We start from the raw sequence: 21,416 nt of genomic DNA on the forward strand, positions 1-21,416 counted from the left end.
AGGCCTCATTTCAAGAAGGATGTAGAGCTGCTGGAACGAGTACAGAGAAGGGCAACAAGATTAGTGAATGGAACAAAGGGGTGCTCTTACGAAGAAAGGCTTAAGTTTTGCAAATTACAGTGTCTGGAGACTTGGCACCAGCAAGGTGATCTGATAGAGGTGTACAAAGCCTTGAATGGTTTGAGCATGCTCAATACTGATGGGATTCTTCCTCTTGCTCAGAATAATCACCTGAGAGGGCATAAATTCAAATTGAGGAAAGACAGATGTAGGATAGATGTGCGGAAATTTGCCTTTAGCCAGTGGGTGGTTGGTAGGTGGAACAGACTTCCATCCCTTGTCGTGGAAGTTGATAGCCTAAATAAGTTTAAGGCTCAGCTGGAGAGGTATTTCAAACGAACAGAGGGGTGAAGTGGAAGTGGTTATTTTTTATTTATTTATTTATTTATTTATTTTTTTTTTGGCTGATGCTGCATAAGTTTGCTTTCTTGCATCAAATGCCTCTACTAATGCTAATAAATGTGACTAGGGCACTAAATCTCATCCAATTGAATGCTCAAAGAGCAAGAACCGTTGTAGATCAGATCAAACTCAAATTGGAATAAAATAATAAAGGTATCTTGGTACTCCAGGAACCCTACACACATATGGGTAGGGTTCAGGGATACCCAAGAGGCTATAAAATAATAGAATACACCTCAGGTGTCCCTTCTACAGCAATAGTAGTTAAAAATACTGACCTTACTGTCACAAAGGTGGGTCACCTTTGCTCCCCAGTGGGAGTGTGGTTCAAATCCAACTATTGAACACCTACAAGTAGTAACAAACTTGCTACCTACTGCAAATATCATAGTGTGTGCTGATGTCAATTGCCGGTCAGCCTTATGGCATAGCTGTACGGAAGACAAAGCAGGCACATGTAACGGCCAGATACTTTCAGACTATATAGCCACCTCACCCTTTCAAGTGCTAAACCAACCAAATAACCTCCCAACTAAAATCACAGACTGGTGTGTCCACCCAGCCTGGACCACATCAGATCACAGAGCCATTTCCTTCAAACTAAACAGGCAATTACAAACAACCCAACACTCCCTGTTGGATATCAAAAGGTATAACCTTAAAAAGGCAAACTGGCAGAACATACAGCAGCTGAGCTGCAAAAACAGGAAAATGAGTGGTCTAGATCAGGCAACTGTAGCCCGGACGAGCAAACACTGACTATGACAAACATTTTAACAAAAACAGCAACACTGTCTATCCCACGGAAAAAAAAAGAGGAAGCAGACAGTTCCCTGGTGGTGCCCCTAACTGACTATACTCAGAAGTTGGGTACACCAGGCGAGGAGACATTTTCAAAGAGCCAGAACATCTTGCCCACAAAATGAGGTGGATGTACTGAGAGATTCTTATAGAATCTCTCAGGAATCAGTATACAGCCCTCGTAAGAGACAAGAAAAAGGAATGCTGGAGGCACTTGGTGGGAACTACTGGAAACAATAACCCTCAGGGAGTTGTCTACAGAATAGTGACCAACAAGCTGCCAAGAGAAGATGTCTTAGAAACTACTGTCAAACCAGATGGAACCCCCAACCCTGTGTTGGGTGGATTCTGTAAATAACATCCTAGACAGTATCATTCAGACTGAAACTGGGAATCATTCCCACACCCAGCTAGACATTATAAAAGAAAACACTGGATATGACAATGCCAATATTGAACCTCTGTTCACTATACAAGATTTAGAAATAGCACTATCTAAACCCAAAAACAATAAATGCCCAGGTTTTGACCTCTTAGAGGTTGAGATTATCAAAAAATTAGCGGAAATAGCACTATATAATAACTGTATGACAGAAGGTATATTCCCAAAAATATGGAAACAAGCTGTGTTAAGATTAATTCTCAAAAACCCTGAAAACTCCCTACCGATCCCAAACCATATACACCAATAGCCCTACTTCCTGTACTACGGAAAATATATGAAAGACTAATATATAGCAGATTAGCTCAATATTACACAGAAGCAGGTTTGTATTCCAACAATCAGTACGGTTTTAAGCAGGGCAATTCTACGGAGGATGCCATGCACCACCTACTGACAACAGTTAAAAACACAGAGGAGAAATATATGCTGGCAATCTCCATTGACTCACTCTGGTGGCCTAGTGTCCTTAGGAGACTTCGCCAGGCAAATGCCCCACAAAAACTCTATAAGGTAATAAACAGCTACCTTACAGACAGAAGTGTCTCAGTTCGTATAAGGTTCCAGGAATTGACAAGCCTTGTGAATAAAGGCTGCCCGCAGGGTTCAATCCTTGGCCCTTTCTTTTGGAACATTGTTCTAGACGAATTTCTGGTCTTGGATCTGGGCCCCGTGGAAAGCCTAGCCTTTGCAGATGATATGATTTTCCTTGTAAAAGGTAACTCACGAGTGGTTGTAGAGCAAAGATCAAATGCTGCCCTTTTGCAGCTGCAGGAGTGGGCACAAATGCACATGCTCAAAATATCACCTGAAAAAACCAAACAAATACTTCTGAAAGGCAATATGGGCATAAGAAGACGTCCACAAATCAAAATTAACACAACCACTATAAAAATGGTAACAGAACTAAAATATCTTGGAGTGGTCTTTGATTCAAAATTAACTTTTTACTCCCATTTGATCTACTTGGCGAAGAAAGTGAGAAATTATACAGGTATGATTGCCAGGATCAGTTGAGCAGACTGGGGACTCAAAAGAAAGACCCTGGGAATCATATACCGTGCAATGTTCCTACCTGTTATCACCTATGGAGCCGGTGCATGGTTCATCCGCTCAGCCATAGTAAGAAATAGGAATAAATTAGAATCGATACAAAGGACAATATTACTCACTATTACCAGAGCATGTCGCACAGTAAGCACACCTGCACTACAGTTGCTGGCCAGAACTCTCCCACTTTACCTGGAAGTAGCCAAAAGAGGCTTATATTATAGATTTAAAAAGGGCATACCCACAGAATTTCTGGGGATAGCCCTTGATACAACCAACACCTTCAATGATGAAAGAAAAAGAATAGCCACAAAGCTCTATGAGCTATGGCAAACAAAGTGGGGGCAGGAAACAAGAGGTCTGGTTACCAAACGGTTTCTGCCATGGGTGTCAATGGTTAGTCCAAAGCCACCTATGTGCTATGCCCCTGGACTTTTTACAACATTTATATTGACAGGTCACGGCTCCATAAAGGCAAAACTAACCTCCTTAGGCCTGACCAATGACCCAAACTGCACCTGTGACAAAAGTGAAGACTGAGCACACATTCTATATGAATGTATAATATATGACATCCCCAGAACAGAGCTAATAGCACAGATTGGTCCCCTTCCCAGGGGAGAAGAACATCTGTTCATCATAGAAGAGCAAAATTATAAAGCTTTTACATCTTTCACACAGAAAGTATTCGAAATGCGCAGAGCAATCCAAAGAATGGCAATTCAGCCCTCCAATCATTAAACAATAATCAATAGTAAAATTGCCCAAGTTTCCCACCACGCCCAGAAGATGACTTAAAAACTGTTAGGATAGCAGTATTCTGTGCCCTGACAGAAACCTGACGTAACAAAACTCCCCAGGATTACCCTGCCATGTGTAGGAACCTGGGGCCCCACACCAAATAAGTAACCATGTAGGGAAGGGAGATGTACAGGCAGCCAGGGAAGCAGATTAACTGAAAAATATCAGTAAGCTAGTAGCAAGGGGATGCAATGTAGAATGAAAGAAGAATGAATGAATGAAAATGAAAGATAAAATAAATAGGGTGGGCACTGAGTGAACTAGGAATTATGGTAAAAGGGGATAAATGGCAGTTTTGGTGAAAGAAAGAGTGACCTAGCATGAGGGAAAGAGAGAGAGAGAGAGTGAATGGGAATGAGTGGAAGAGCAAATGTAATTGGCTGAAAGAATACAAAGTTAAAAATAACTTACATTACTTTATATATACTGTACTAACAAACATTTACTAACCACATAAACACTATCACTGCATTCTCCCCTGGCCTGCAAAAAAAAAAAAAAAAAAAAAACTTGCGGCTAGGCCTGCACCACAACTGAAGAATAACAGTAAGTTGAGGTGCCCACAGAGTGCAGTGCAGAAAGTAAGAGTCGAATAAATGAGAGGAGAGCTAGAAGAATGAATTAAAGTGTAAGTGAAAGTAAGAGTCGAATAAATGAGAGGAGAGCTAGAAGAATGAATAAAAGTGTAAGCGTTGTTGTTGTTTATGGGATTTTAAGTGCAATAGCTACTTAGGCCATATTGCACTTAGAAAAGTGGTTCATACTGCCTGTTTGGTTCATGTAGAAGCAATTAGAAACGGCTATATATTCCTATTCGTTTTAGGAAGGAGAAGAATTCTGCGATGTTTGATTTTTTGCTATGATATGACTAAGTGACACAGGTACCTTTAAGCTTGCTAGAGAACTGAATGACACTAGTCGAGCATTATGATACAGAGTACATTCTAGAAGTATGTGTTTGACTGTAAGTGGTGTATGACAGTGATTACACTGAGGAGGGTCATTCCCTGACAGGAGGAACAAATGAGTTAAATGAGTATGACCGATTCTGGCTCTGGTTAGGATTACTTCTTCTTGTCTGTTTGTAATAAGGCTAGAAGCCCATAATTTTAGTACAGGTTTAATTTGAAAAAGTTTATTATGAATTTGTGCTTGCCATTGTAGAGTCCGTCAACCTTTACATATACTTCGGATCTTCATTTTATAATCTGTGAATGGTACTAAGGAATTTGTTGGGGCTGCTCTCGATGGATGTTTGGCAGCATCATCCGCAATTTCATTTCCTGCTATTCCAGTATGGCCAGGTATCCAGCAGAAAATAACCTTTTGTTGGCGCTCTTTCAGACGTATCAACTCTGTTATAATGAGCTTTAATAGAGGGTGAGTAGACGAGGAGTTGTTTTGCAAGGCTAATAAGGAACTCTGAGAGTCTGTGTAAATTAAGCTCTTTTGAATTGACATATGGAAAATACTTTCTATAGCAAGCTTTATGGCATATAATTCAGTCGTGTAACTACTGCACTCTGTTGGGAGAGATAGAGAAATGATAGTATCAGGGAGTACTACTGCTGCACCTGATCCACTCTCAGACTTCGATCCATCTGTATAAATTTTAGCGAAGTCAGGATAACGTTGAGTATGCGCTATGTGGAGCTGTTGGATGTTAATATCTGATAGAGAGTGTTTACCCCACTGGTAGAAATAATTGTCGCAAGATGGCATGATGACAGACCATGGAGGATCAGGATCTATAGGATCTTGTAAGATTTTATTGAAGTGTATATCCCAATCTTCTGCTAGCTGTTTTAGCCTAATACCAGCAGGCCGAACTGTCTGTGGTTTGTTTCTATAGAAGGTCATAAACTGTGGATTGTAGAGTATTGGCCAATTAGGATGGGTCATCTGGCTTTGGATCTTGGTTGCATAATTCAGCAGCAGCATCTTTCTCCTGATATTTAGGGGAGGTTCATGAGCTTCAACATACAAACTTTGCACTGGAGATGTTCTGAACGCACCTAGTGCTGTTATGAGAGCTGAATGTTGAATAGGATTGAGGCGAGATAAAGCGCTCTCCCTAGCAGAATCGAAGACAGGGTCACCGTAGTCCAGTCGAGATCTGATTATGGATCTATATAAATGTAGCAGGCTTTGGCGATCTGCTCCCCATGTTGTGGCTGATAAGACTCTTAGTATGTTCAGTTTTTTTTGACAAGTAGTGCGGAGATGTTCGTTGGTTTGGTTTGGTTTTTTTTTTTTTTTAGGAGCATTAGCAACTAAGGCCATATTGCTCCAGGATATGCGGTGGTCATTTCTTAACCTTTCCGCATCCTCCGTATTTGGTGGTGACGGGCTCGAACCCCGGTCTAATCAAGAAGCGTGTGCTACACATTGCTGCTCCTTCCCACCTGGCTACGGAGGCGCCCGCGGAGATGTTCGATGTGCTTTTGGAAATTTAACTTGTTGTCAAAGGACAATCCTAGTAGACAAGTACAGTTAGCTATGGGAAGAGGATGGTTATTCAAGTGTAGCTCAGGTTCAGGATGCATATTTCGTCTGGAGCAGAAGTGTATGGCAGTAGATTTCTGGCTGGATAGTCTATAACCATTTTGTGTCATCCATGTCGGGATGCGATTCGTTGATATTTGAAGTTGACGTTCAATGTAATGCATGTTTTGGGAATGACAGGAAATCGAGAGATCATCTGCGAATAGGTATGAATCCACAGTTTTCGGAATGGGTTATATGATTTATTCTCATTGCAAACAAGGTAGCGCTGAGAACAGATCCTTGTGGAATTCCTTCTTCTTGGATAAAGATTTTAGAGAGGGTTCCCCGATAACGAACTTGAAAGGATCTCCGTTGAAGAAAATTTTGGATAAAATATGATAAATTACCTCTCAGGCCAAGAGAATGTAGATCCTTTAAGATTCCAAAACGCCACGTAGTGTCAAAGGCTTTCTCAACGTCAAGATAGACCATGACGAGAAGTTCCTTTTTGATGAAAGCATTTCTGATATTTGTCTCGGCTTTGATCATAAGATCCAATGAAGATCAGTTTTTCCGGAATCAAAATTGTTTGTTACTTATCAAGTTTTGAGACTCGAGGAACCAGGTGAGACGGCGATGTATCATTTTCTCAAGAGTTTTGTTGAGACAGCTGGTGAGGGATATCGGTCTGTAATTTTGAGGAACCTAATGATCTTTACCGGGTTTTGCAATCGGTATTACATAAGAATGACTCCAGGAGCTGGGGAAGGTATGTTCAGAAAATATTTGATTATAAAATAAAAGCAGCGAAAAGAGTGATCTTTGATCCAGATTTCGGAGCATTACATAATATAACCCATCAGAGCCAGCAGCACTGTTTCTTGAGTTGGTAAGAACTTGCTGTAGCTCGAACATGGTAAATGGCTGATTATAAGATAAAGCAGAATTGTCAGTGTAATTCAGTTTGGATCTCTCTGCAACTGTTTTACGTTTTTGGAATGATTGATCGTAAGCATTACAAGAAGACAACAGAGAAAATACAGTTCCCAGTGCATTTGATATATCTGTGGGATTAGAGAGTTCTTGTCCATTCCAGTTTACTAGCGGGGTGGATAGAGGTGGAAATTTATTGTTTAAACATTTTATTTTTCTCCAGATTAATCTGATATCGGTATTTTTATTAACTGATGAAGCGAATTTAATCCAAGTTTCTTTTTTTGCTTTGCGTCTGATGTAGCGAGCTTTAGCTCTGAGCCATTTATAGTTAATAAAATTGGGGGTGGTAGGATTTTTGCGGAAAAGATTCCATGCTTTGTTTTTCTCTTTTTTTGCATTATTGCAATCTTCATTCCACCAGTAATTTATTTTTCGTCTATTTCTTGCTTGATATTGAGGTATGGTGACAGATGCAGCTGCCAGGATTTGATTCGTGATGTGCTCAGTAACACTATTGATGGAATCGGTCTGAATGATATCGTTGTCAAATGAGATGTGCGATCTGTATTTTGCCCAGTCAGATTTTGAAAATTTCCATTTAATTGGACTTTCTGTTGGGTATGAACAGGATGTTTGAATTTTGCAGATTAATGGATAATGGTCGCTACTATAAGGATCACTCAGAGGTATCCAATTTATACTTGGAAAGAGTATTGGGGAACATATGGAAAGGTCTATAGCAGATGTTGAGCAAGTAGGGAGATGCACATATGTAGGAGACCCAGTATTCAATAATGTTAAATTCTGCCTATCGATCAAGGTTTCGATAAGCTTACCTCGTCTGTCTGAGGTGGGGGAACCCCATAATGGGTGATGTGCATTAAAGTCTCCTAGTAAACAAAACGGTGATGGTAACTGCATAACAAGATCTTCAAGTTCCTGAATAGTATACTGATGTTTAGGCGGAAGATAAATGGAAACCAATGTCAAAGTAATACCACTAACAACACGCGTGGCAACGGCTTCTAAGGATGTTTGTAAGGGAATACGTCTGGCGGGGATGCTTGAATCCACGAGTATCGCTACTCCGCCATGAGCGATATTGGAGACAGCCCTGTCTTGCCCGAATACAGTGTAATTTTTGATTGCAACTGAGACCAGTGATGTCAAATTAGTTTCTTGCAAGCACATTGCAAGAGGTTTATAGTGATGAATTATTTCATGTATATCGTCTATGTTACTGCGAAGACCTCTACAGTTCCATTGGATAATATGTTGCATTATTTGGTTTTGTAAGAGGAAGATGAATCTGTCTGCTTTTTATGCGTAGGTTGTTTGTAACGGTCAGATTTAGATTTTTCTTTTCTAGGAAAATTAGGGCGTCCTGAATCATTTTTATTCTCCATATCTCCATCTGCATATAATTCACGAAAATCTTCTTGGTTGGGCATATCATCAGTATCCATGCTTGTTGGTTGTTTCACCTCCACACTATCTGATTTATGCAATTTTTCTGCCATTGTATTGTGGGGTATGTTCTGAGTTGGAATTGTGAGTGGCGTATTATTACTTTGGTCCACTAACTGTGATTCAGATGTAGGCTGAGTTGATAGTACTGATCGAGCCCAGTCGGCGATCGATTTGTCTGGAGAGATTGACACTTCTGTCTGACATGCTACTGATTTGTAACTATGGGCAGCCGAAGCATAAGTAGTTTTTGGAATACTTGATTTTACTTGTCTTCTATTTTCAGTCTTGTATTTCTGTATTTTTTTTCCTAACTTCCAAAGATCACAATCTTTGGAGTAGGCTGGATGATTGCCCTTGCAATTAGGACACTGCGGAGTTTGTGCCTTGCATTCAGATTGAGTGTGAGTTTTGCAACCGCAGTTTGGACATGTTGCATCTCCACGGCATGCTGTCTGGGAGTGGCCAAATTTCTGACATTTGTAGCATCTCAGAGGGTTTGGAATAAAGGGCCGAACACGACAGTTTAAATAGCCTGCTTTCACTGAGGATGGTAGATTCGGTGAACTAAAGGTTAAAATTATGCTACAGGTTGGGACTAAGGTGCCGTCTTTTCGTATCGAGATTCTCTTGGCCTGAGTTACATTTTGATCTTTTAGTTCCTGAATTATTTCTTCCTCGGAAATGTTCAATAGGCCCCATTCACTGATCACTCCCTTGGGAGAATTCAGGGTGTTATGTGGAGTGACTTGAAGATGTAAGTTTTAACAGGAGGTCAGAGTGTCTTGGAAGAGAGGTCTCTATTAGCAAGTCACCAGATTGAAGACGTTTCACCATTTTTGGAGATGCTGCTGCATTTACACGGCATCGTTGTATGATGAAAGGCGAAAGCTTGCTGACAGGTTGTGAAGATAGAGAATGGATGATCAGGAAAGCTGGAGCTTCCTGCTTGTTTGCATCCTTTTTTAGTCTTTTCGACAATGAGAAGTCATGATCAGTTTCGTGGTTGTCATGTTGCGAGCTCTTTGGCTCTAATCGTGGGAAATCATTAGTATCCATGTTTACTCCTTTTAGCCCTGGGAGAAGGACTTTCTTCTCCCAGACTACCAGCCCCGCCACGTGGAGGCAGGAGCAGTGCCACCAGTGACCAAGCGGTTATTAAGATTAGTAGAGTGAGTTGGTATTTAATAAAAATATTAAAGAAGAAAGGTAGATTCCCTTTCTGGGTTCTTACGTAAGATTTTTTAAGCAAAGAACCACTTTAAGTGAACAAAACAGAAGAAAATCGCACAACAAAAATAGAACTATATCACTTTCAAAGATCACTTTATAAGTCGCAGGGAAAAATCGCTTGTCACTATCGCTTGGCACTCGGGGCCAAGTGTAAGCGTGTGAGAAAAATAACACAAACCATAAATGCTACAGTTAAGTACACACTAACCCTAGTTTTAATTAGTATTTAAATTTACACTACACATCATTGCATCCCCTCCTGGTGTGTGAGAAAAAGATGAATGAGTTGAGTGAAAAAAAAAAAAAAAAATATATATATATATATATATATATAAAACATAGAAATAAATGATAAAGGACATAGTAAGATGGGAAAGTTATTAACAACAACGTGCCATGCCTAAAGGAAGATATGAGAAGAAAAGAATGTTAAGATCCTAATGAATTAAGTGGAAAAATTGGCTGAATTGATAAGCCAAATCATATTTACAAAAGCTAGAAAAAAGTGGTAATTAATGCATATTAAAAAGTAGTAATAAATAGAAATGAAAATAATGAAAATAACAATTGGTACATAGATCAGGTAATTCATCAGGGGACTACACCCGATCATGTACCAAAATCATGTAGTCCCCTGATGAATTACCTGATCTATGTACCAATTGTTATTTTCATTATTTTCATTTCTATTTATTACTACTTTTTAATATGCATTAATTACCACTTTTTTCTAGCTTTTGTAAATATGATTTGGCTTATCAATTCAGCCAATTTTTCCACTTAATTCATTAGGATCTTAACATTCTTTTCTTCTCATATCTTCCTTTAGGCATGGCACGTTGTTGTTAATAACTTTCCCATCTTACTATGTCCTTTATCATTTATTTCTATGTTTTATTTTATAGTTGTATCCTGTTCTGTAGCCTTGCGCGTCCAGGTACATCTATTTTCTTTTTCTTTCTTTACCTTTTTCTTCTCCTTTCTTTACCTTTTTCACCTGTTTTATATACTATATATATATATATATATATATATATATATATATATATATATATATATATATATATATACACACACACACACACACACACACACATACATATAAAAAACTTGGAAAAATATTATAAAATAAGAAAAAAGTAATAAAAAAAATTATAAAAAAATAAATAATAATAAAAAAAAGAAATAAATAAATAAAAAAAAAAGAATAAAAAAAATGCAAGTAGAGTGAGAATGCAGATTATGAATGAAGTAAATGTGTGTCTCTCCCAACCCTTGTCTGGTGGGTTCCCCACTGCCAGCTAACATATCCCATTACCGGAGCGGGATGGGCAGCTTGACCTTCATACCGGATTCGACATTGCTTGGACATGACACCGACGAAGACATTCTGTGGCTTTGCTGGCAACACGCTATTGGCGATCTGAACTGGGTACTCTAACCTGGTTCCCTTTAAAACCCCATCCCCAGGCAAGGGAGGGAGGAGACGGATCTCTGTCTCCTCTCCTCCCTGCCTACCCCCCCACACTTCGCCTGGTGGGGCTCATCTCCACCTCTTTGGGGATGCCCACTCTATCATCCCTATTCTTCTATCTGTTCCTCCCCCCCTCACTAAATCGACCGAGTACAAATTTAACAATGCCTCCAAATTCTACCGGTTTCGTGTAAATCTCTAAGCCAACTAACACTATTAGCTTTTATCTAACATATAGCTTCACATGTCTAAATTTAATAACATCAAAATTTTGCCCGACCTATTAGGCCTTTAACAAATCTCTTTGGCTTTCTACCCCAACCAGCGATTTCCTAACAGAAATCCCATTAAGCATTAATGTCAAATGCATAATTTTTTTTTTTTTAGGTCCTAGCCACTAAAATCCCAGGAAACTAGGTGGCAGGACCTGCCAGAGGAATTTGTTGTGATACTGGATACACCCAGCTAGCCTCCGCGTGGCAAAGTATGGACAACGTCGGGCCCCCCTTATTGGCCACCAGGGGCCTGGTGGCCAATAAGCCGGACAAACAATGGGCACAACATATCACAGTGCACAGACACGGCCCACACACTTTCAAGTCTCTGGCTTGACAGTGTACTGTCCTCGATACAGCGAAACACATGCGGAGATGGGAGAAATCCCAGGTGCTGTCTGACATGAACATACTTTGTCAGTGTGGTAACACAGAGTTGATATGTTACTCTGGGATTACTGCTTCCCATATGTAGTACTTTACATTTGTCAATGTTAAACTTCATTTGCCACCTCTCAGCCCATCTGCTCAACTTTTCCAGATCCTGTTGCAGCAGTGTACTGTCATCAGTGTCATTAACAGCCCTGCAAACCTTCGTATCGTCTGCAAACTTGGACATTAAGCCTGATATACCATCATCAATATCATTTATAAACACAGAAAACAACAATGGACCCAACACTGAACCCTGAGGGACTGCACTAATAACATTAGTCCACGAAGAGCAGTGTCCATTGATTACCACTCTCTCTCTGTCCTCTCCCACTCAACCATCCCTTTATCCATAGCAGCAATTTGCCTCCAATGCCACACCGCTCCAATTTGTGCAGCAGTCTTCCACATGCAACAGTATCAAAGGCTTTTCTAAGATCCAAATATATGATATCAAAGTTATTCTTTGCATCCAGTTCCTTTGTGACTACATCATAGTATCCAATCAAATTAGTCAGACAAGACTTCCCCTTAACAAACCCATGCTGTATCCAAGCTATAACTGAAGTCTTATCTAGATGATCCTGCAATGTTTCTTTAACCAGTGCCTCCATTAATTTCCCTGGAACAGAAGTTAAACTAACAGGTCTGTAATTACCCATGTCTCCCTTTGATCCTCCTTTGTGGATTGGGGTCACATTTGTACATCTCCAGTCCACGGGTATCTCCCCTGAGTCCAGGGAAGCTCTCATAATTATGGCTAAGGGTTTGTTTACTTCCTTTGCCGCCTCCTTTAATATGACTGGATAGATTCCATCCACCCCCAAGTGCCTTTCTTGTGTTTATCTTCAACAATTTCTCCTCCACTTTACTCTCAGTTATTACAAGATTATCTAGCTTACTGCCAGAGGTGTATTCAACTCTGGCATTCCCCTCCCTGAATAATTCCTCATGTGTGAATGTCAATGCAAAATGTTCATTTAGTTTGTTAGCTACCTGAGCAGGATCATCAACAGTTGAACCATCAATACCAAGTGCACCAATCTGGTTCATCCCCTCCCTTCTAGAGTTTACATAAGTAAAGAACTCTTTGTTGTTTTTCTTTGCATCCTTTGCCAAAGATTTCTCGTAATCTGCCTTCGCCTGCCTAACCTCCTTTGTAACTTGGTTAGACCAGCTTATATCTATCATAGGCTTCTGTGTCACATGTTCATTTATATGTATCCCATGTCTTTTTCTTCTCTGTCACATGTCTAATTAGTTCATCTGACATCCATTTAGGCCTAAATCTTGAACAATATTTCTTTGTTGGTATGAAAAGCCTAGTAGCTTCCAAGATTAATTCTCTGAATGAATTTGAATTTTCTGTTGGTAACATCAGTTGGTTGCACCGTATAGAATTTAAATACTGTCTCAGACCACGGTAGTCACCTTTATGAAAGAAAAAAACCCTTCCCTTGATGGTAGTTACCTCTTTGAGTAAATCCCACTTCAACACACTGTGATCACTGCCACCTAGTGATTCCTTTATCTGCAGATTCTTGATGCATGAAGAATCATTACTGATAATCAGATCAAGGGTATTACTCCCTCTTGTTCCTCCCGAACATACTGCCGTAGAAAACAATAAATTCACAAAAGCCTTGCTAGTGTGTGAGTGACCAACCCACAAATTCCAGTTAATATCCAGGATATTAAAATCCTCCAGTATAAGACACTCTGATTTACTGGCCCACTATTTCTCTGTCCAATTGCTCATTATACTCATCAGATTCATTCATCATCTAGTCTAGTAAATATTTTTCATTAAATTTACAAAGTTGTATTCTTTTCTCACACCTTCCTATCACATTACTTGCATATAGAAGATTGCTTTTCAACTCCTATATCATGATATAACAATTTAATTTAATTTTTGGCATACTACCAGCCATTTTGAGCATTACTCTTTCATCAGATTTTTCATAATTCTCTAGTCACTTGCTAGTGATTCTCTGTTTCTTTTTAATGACTACAGAAATTACTACAAATAACACACAACATAAAAGAAAACTAATTAATTTTTTATATTTCTTTGGTTTCCTCAGCAAATTTTTTTTCTATTATTATTATAATAATGAACTGTTATTGATGTTAATATCAATGTTGTAATGCTCTGAAGCTTTCATCATAATTGTAAAAATAATGAAGGAGTTGAATTTGAATTACCCCTTGTTATGGTGCAAATCTAAATCTTCTGGTAGTAGTCTTATGTATAATTTGAAATTCACAGATAAAAATCTGCTTACCTCACTTCTTAATGCATATTGTCGCTCACTCATTCTAGAAAATCCAGTAGTAAAAATCAATCCATTTCTGAGATAAATTGCTCTTTGTGGTTTAGCTCCATCATGGCCATTACTTTCCTATAAAAATAATAAAAAAAATCCTTGTTATTGCATTACAAATGACAAAACCAGATGCAAACTATAAACAGATGAAGAGGTGTAAAATGGTGAGCACTGAGACAGCTAACCAGTTTCTATATATTAGCTGTTTGTATTAATCACATTCTCATGTTAATGAACAAAAATTTTATTTCTACAGTAAACTCATTTATATTTATGATTTACTATAAAAGAAATCCTGCAAATTCTAAATTTGTAATTATTAACAATGGTGATTTACATGTATACATACTGAGATTCAGAGGTTTATCCTAATGTAACTTATAAATCGAGGATTTACTATAGTTATCCCAGCAATACTTTTAAACAATTTTACAGGGCTGTATTACTAGTAATGCCTTTATCTGAGAAGGTAGGACTACTCCAGTTGTGGGGGGGGGGGATCCAAACTTACTTCATATATCAACTTCTAGTGCCACATTCATGCTCTCTACCACTTTTCAGGTTCACAGGAATAACTGCACAAGATTCAAGACAGTAGGCAAAATATACATTATTAATGAATAGCTTGTCAGGTGATTTATTTCAATAAATTCAGTTTGTTGAAATACATCATCCTAGTAAAACAAAGAAATCACAAAGGGTATTTTGATGCTATCTTACCCAGAAGAAATAAAATTACATTGCAGCAAGCTCTAGCTATAAACTGGTGATGTCAATGGAGAATATTCTCTTGAGAATTTTCTAGAGTAAAGATTAAACTTTTTTGCTGACTTGCATACCAGTTTTTTTTTTTTTTGTTTTATCTAATGTAAAACTAGATAACACTTTTTATATATAAAATCTTTATTGCCATGAAAATAAGACTACATATATAAATAGGCTTAATGCACAGAATGCCGCAGCTGGGTAGTTGCGAAAAACATAAAAGTTTGTTCTCTTTGTTTGAATCTGGAACTTCATCCTTCATTAAAAATTCAGAAGATATCCAAGGTTAAAACAAGTACAGAATTAATACTGGCACTAATCTTTTTATGAGTGGATTTCTGGGTCATATGCATGCCACTGGAGTGAACTTTTTCAAAGAATTAGGAAGTCTGTAAAAACTTGTACATAAATTCTTTTAAATATTAATTTTTTAATATTTTGTCTTCACAGCCAAACATTAGAGTGGAATTATCATCAAATATTAATTGAACTTTTGTTAAAAAAAAAAAAAAAAAAAAAAAAAAGAGAGAGAGAAAAACTTATACATAAAATTATTGAAAATCACTTATTAGTCAAATATGTATTATTTGATTCAATTGTATCAGCTTCTGGATTTGAATCCTAAGTGTAGTGTACGGAATTATTTTTCTGTGAAGAAGATAAGTGATAAAGCCATTTATCAATGCAATTAGTATTAGGTATACTATATTAAAAATGATAGAAGGATGAAGAGTACTTAAAAAAAATCTCAGAATGCCTACCTTTGTAAAGAAACAATAATGTCCAAAAGTGTCTCTAAAGGTTGTGCATCAAGATCATCATCTCCCCCCCCCCCATCATGATGATGGTGGTTCCAAGTGCTTTGATAGAACAAAAAACCAAACTGCTGAGAAAAAAGACCCATTTCATGGTTCCAAAACAGGCTGGGCCCTCTTCTACTTTGACATTTGTTAATCTCTCACTTCTTCCAAAAAAATGTAGAAAATTAGCAGAATTAACTATATTTCTTTTATTCTATGAATAATCAAAAAGTGAGGTTCTGGATAAACATTTAGCCCCAGTTGTTTTAAAACGATTATGGGATTATATTCTTTGAAAGAATTAGATCACCAGAAGATGCTATCTAGGTTAAGAGCTTGTAAAGACAAACTGGTTGTAGCTCCTCGTTTTGGATTGAAGTGTAATGTTTGGAGTAACTGAAGAAATAAATCAGTTACGAATTACATCATAACATCACCTCATCCAGTATTTTCCAAGATCTTGTCCACAAAGGCTGACAGTTATATGGCAGAAAATACACCTAACAAGATGGACAAAATCAGGACTAAACAGGTATTTCAAAATTTTGCAGTTATGACAGATAATGCTGTGGCAATGAGGCAATTCTGGAATCTGATCAGTTAAGAATAAATTCAGAAGATATTCAGAAGAATTTTTTCGTAAATAAAATATGTATACACTTTGAACATGTACTTCCTAAAAGACAATTTCTGAAGCAAGAAGGAAAAACAGTTGTTAGCCAAACTTCAAGAAAGAAAAAAAAAAAAAAAAAAAAAAAAAAATACGGCTTTAAAAGGAATTCATTTTGCACTAGAACCAAAATACAGTGGAAAATGCCTTTCTTGAGAAGATCAAGTGCAAGGAACTGAGTTCATATATAATTTATTGACAGGAACACATGGTGAAGAATCTTTTGTGAAAGTAATGGCAGAGCTGACTGAAAACACATTGAAGGAAAGAATTTTTTTTGGGAAGGCTTTTCTTATAAAGTCTACTTTGCATGTGTAACGCTCTGCTTGGTAAGAGTTTGTTTTCAATTAAAACTGAGTACAATGGCTGTCAAAATGCTCACATGTTGTCAGGTACAACACATGATGCAACAGAAAGAAGTTTGTGTACAGTATCATTCATTCTGCAAAACGTAGTAATTTAACCATTACAAGAGTGCTGGAAAACTGACATATATATATATATACAGTTAGTCCTCTCTTTAACGAACTTCCATATAGTGAATTTTTTTACGTAGCGAACGTTTTTGATTTCCCCTTGGTCATTACATCGAAAATAGTTTCTGTATAACGAAGAAAATTTCCATATAACAAACTGATTTTGAGAGACCCAGATAAGCACTGTTCGCACCTCTGGCCTTTAGGCAATAGAGCTGATGCTGTAGAAAGCGTGAATTAAGAGCTAAAAGGATTAAGGGTTAATCACTTTAGCTTTTAATAGCTAAAGGGTTTAATTCTTAAGAGCATTCCACAATTTAATGTTGCCCGTAAAGCCTTTACTGTACCGAGAAGTTGCACTGGTCAACTGCTATCTATGTGTCCACGGTCATTGGCAAAGATTAAGGCATATTCCTGACACGGACATTTGCTCTGGCCAACCTGTTTTATATTGTAAGCGCCCTATTAAAGAATTAGGAGAGAGTGATTTTCCTTTATCCCAGAAATTCATGTTGTTTCACAGAAATTACTCATCCACACTTTCACTAAATTTCACATGTCTCTGTATGATAGAAACAAGTGGTCCCTAAATCAGTTTTGTTTTAGCTGCTGTGCAAGTAACCTTAAAATGTCTAAGAGGAAATCCTTGAATGAAGTGGAAAAATTGGAAGTGCTTAATAGTGTAGATAGGGGCATTAAAAAAAAAAAAAAAAAAAAAAGAAATCACTTTAAAATTTGGTATCCCTGTCAGTAGTGTGTCAACCATTCTGAAAAACTGTGCTTTGATTCTCAAACTGTTTGAGGAAACGGGACCCAGTTGAAAGCATGTGAAATTATGCCTGTATGAAGATGTAGATGAAGCACCTCCGTAGCCAGGTGGGAAGGAGCAGCAGTGTGTAGCACACATTTCTTGATTAGACCGGGGTTCGAGCCCGTCACCACCAAATACGGAAAGATCAGGGAATGACCACCACATATTCCAGAGCAATATGGCCTTAGTTGCTAATGCTCCTAAAAACCAAATAAAAAAAAAACAGATGTAGATGAAGCTGTTTTTAAGTGGGTGAAGTTGATTCGAAACCAAAGCATGCCAATATCATTAAAGAAAAGACTATGGAGTACGCATTTTTTCTGGGGCATAAAACTTTCCAAGCCAGTTCTGGTTGGCTGGACAAATTTTAAAAGCACCATGGCTTATTCAAAAAAGTTATTTCTGGTGAAAGTGGGGTTGTAATTGAAGAAGACTGTACTCATTGGAAAGAAACAGTTTTGAAAAATATTATGGAGGACAATGAGCCCAAAGAGATATTCAATGTTGACACTGGCAGATCCAGAAAAAAATGACAGGAGGGACACCATTTTGTGCACTAGAATGGCGATCACATTAGCATCGGTGTTGACAACTGTAGTCAGTTGAAAATAACTGAGGCACAATGCAAAAATAGATATAATCCTATGTTAACAATGAAAAACATTTTTTGTAGCTAAAGGGAATTTAAATTATTGGTGTATATGTTCCAAAAAATGACAGGGAGGGCACATTCCCCTACCCTGAATCCACCACTGAATGTTGATGAAACAGATCTATTTTTTAAATGTTTGCTGAACAAGGCATTGACTTTTAAAAGTGATAAATGTGTAGGCAGTAAAAATAGTAATGAGAGAATTATAGTCTTGGTTGGTGCAAATATGGCTGATAATGAAAAACTGAAGCTTTTGGTAATAGTCAAAAGTAAACAACCCTGATGTTTCAAAGGAGTAAAGTCATTAGAGTTGGACTACAACAAAAAAGCTTGGATGACAAGTGAAATTTTTGAACAATGAATTCTAAATTTTGATAGAAAGATGACGAAAGAAAACAGAAAAATTTCTTTTATTGCCGACAATTGCCCTGCCCACCTTCACTCGGTAATTTTGAAACTTACAAGTGTGAGGCTTGTTTTCTTCCCTCCGAATACCTCGTCCCAACTGTAACTAATGGACCAAGGCATTATCAAGAATTTGAAAATGCACTACCAAAGGCACATACTGAAAAAAATTATACTGAGAATAGAAACCAACCAACCTATAGATTTGCAGATGTGCATATCAGAGTTGGCAAAAGTGTGGAGTCAAGATGTGATGGAAACAACAATTAAGAATTGTTTTGCAAAAGCAGGTTTTGCTAAAATGCCAATTAATACTGATGAGAGGGATGAACTACTACAAGATACGAGTAATCTTGGGAAGAACTCCAAGCAAGAGCTTTGATCAGTGGAGAAATTTTTCTTGAAAAATTTCTCCACTGATCAAAGCTCTTGCTTGGAGTTCTTCCCAAGATATCACAGTAACTGAATATCCAAGTGACTCCAACATTTTGGAGAGTATTCAAAGAACTAGTAACAATACTGACAAAGTTCGATGAAAATGAGGGCAATATTAAACCTTCCAAACATAAAATGTTGAAAGCATTTGAAACCTTGTGTCGAGGCCTTCAGTGTGAATAAAATGTGCCAGAAAATATATTTGAGTGCTTAAACAAATCCAAACATTTTTATGAAAGGTCTACAGTAAAATCCTTATTTAAAGACAATGCACAAGGCATAATTTTAAATGGGTTTAAATTAACTATATAATATCGGTGTAGATACACCATAGTTAACCCATAAAATTAACCCCTTTCTGGAACAGTTTTTTCCGGAAAATGTGGCACCTCCGTAGCCAGGTGGGCAGGAGCAGCAGTGCAGCACATGCTTCTTGATTAGACCGGGGTTCGAGCCTGTGCCCACCAAATACGGAGGATGCGGAAAGGTCAGAGAATGACCACCGCACATCACCCGGAGCAATATGGCCTTAGTTGCTAATGCTCCCAAAAACCAAATAACAAACAAACAACAACCGGAAATTGTGCCGTAATGGATCGACTTTTTTTTATTTTTACAGATTAAAAGTATGCATCATGCGAATACTCATTGTATAGTTTTTTGTGTTTTTTATTAATTTTTTCATAGAAAATACATGGAAGTAATTAACCCATTTGGGCTATCCCGAGTTATCAAACAGTACCGAGTTATGGTACTGTTTCAAGGCTTGTTTGTATATGCGTGGGATAATAATGCTACTATCCACTTGTCCCTATTAGACTAAGAAAAGCAAAAAGTACATTGAAAGTTATAGTAGGAGTGGAAGAAGAAAAGAAACGGTGTAAAAGAATGAAAGGGACAGTAACTCCTTCAAATCACGCCACTGAAAAACCCAAACTCTTCGAATAGGCAATGCTTACCCAGTAGAGAAGACTGTTGTTACCTATTCTCAGAAATTCTGTGAATATCAGGCTCCCCCTAGTGACCCACTGTTGGCCTATCATTAGTGTGTGGGCAGGTACCCTGGTAATGCAAACATGCCATCACAGTTGTGAAGTTAATTCCACAATATGAGAGATGCCAAATGGTGAATAGAATGCACTGTATTAAAAGAATGAATGCATAAATCCATTTCACCAACTATATACATAGTATAAAGGCATTATTTTAATTATATCTCATATTGTGGCTACCTTCACAATGAGATACCAGGTATTGCACTACTTTGAATAAGTAAAGCTTCTCTAGTAGAGAAGACCACTGTTACTTATTCTAAGTGAGCATGACCACCCAGACGGCACCGTTTCAAGGCTTGCTGGCCTATGATTGGGCAGGTACCCTGGTAATGCAAACATGCCATCATAGTTGCGAAGTTAATGTCTGGGGTGGTGGTGCCCACTGAGAATAAGTAACAGTAGTATTGTCTACTAGAGAAGCGTTGTATTATTCTATATTTTGCTTTTTTTTTTTTTTTTTTTCTTGGTTTTTTTAGGAGCATTAGCAACTAAGACCATATTGCTCCGGGATATGCGGTGGTCATTCCCTGACCTTTCCGCATCCTCCGTATTTGGTGGTGACGGGCTCGAACCCCAGTCTAATCAAGAAGTGTGTGCTACGCACTGCTGCTCCTTCCCACCTGGCTAAGGAGGCGCCTATATTTTGCTAATGCAGAATATAGAATAACACAAAAAAAATTTGCTAATGAAGGAAGAGTTCAAAAATATCCTTATTAGCATTAGTAGAGGCATATAATGGAAGAAAGCAAGCTTATACAGCATCAGCCAAAAAAAAAAAAAAACCTCCCATTCCCATTTCACCCATCCACTCGCTCCAAATGTTTGTCTAGTTCTACCTTGAATTTATTTAAGCTGTTCACTTCTACAAAGACAGATGTAAATTAGTTCCAGAATTCAGCTACCCACTAGCTAAAGGCTAATACACATCTATTCTACAACTATCTTTCCTCAATTTGAATTTATGTCCTCTCAGGCGATTTATCTGGGCAAGAGGAAGAATCCCATCAGGAAGAATCAGATCACCTGACAGGTGCCTAGTCTCCAGACACCGTAATCTGCAAAACTTCAGCCTTTCTTCATAAGAGCAACCGTTTGTTCCATTCACTAATCTTGTTACCGTTCTCTGTACTCATTTCAGCAGCTCTACATCATACCTA

General features: G+C 38.0%; 1 protein-coding gene across 1 annotated transcript in view; it reads right to left on the reverse strand.

Annotated features, from left to right (window-relative positions):
• The window catches only part of LOC150085985 (coronin-1C-like), a 239,686-nt gene that overhangs the window by 138,311 nt on the left and 79,959 nt on the right, over positions 1-21,416 (reverse strand). The window contains exon 5 of the mRNA XM_090374319.1: positions 14,149-14,265. Coding sequence (XP_090230445.1) covers positions 14,149-14,265 — 117 coding nt within the window. The remainder of the gene's footprint in view (positions 1-14,148; positions 14,266-21,416) is intronic.

The sequence above is a fragment of the Mastigoproctus giganteus genome, chromosome 5 (assembly GCF_048544385.1).
Source record: "Mastigoproctus giganteus isolate SK-2022 chromosome 5, ASM4854438v1, whole genome shotgun sequence".
Classification (NCBI taxonomy): domain Eukaryota; kingdom Metazoa; phylum Arthropoda; class Arachnida; order Uropygi; family Thelyphonidae; genus Mastigoproctus; species Mastigoproctus giganteus.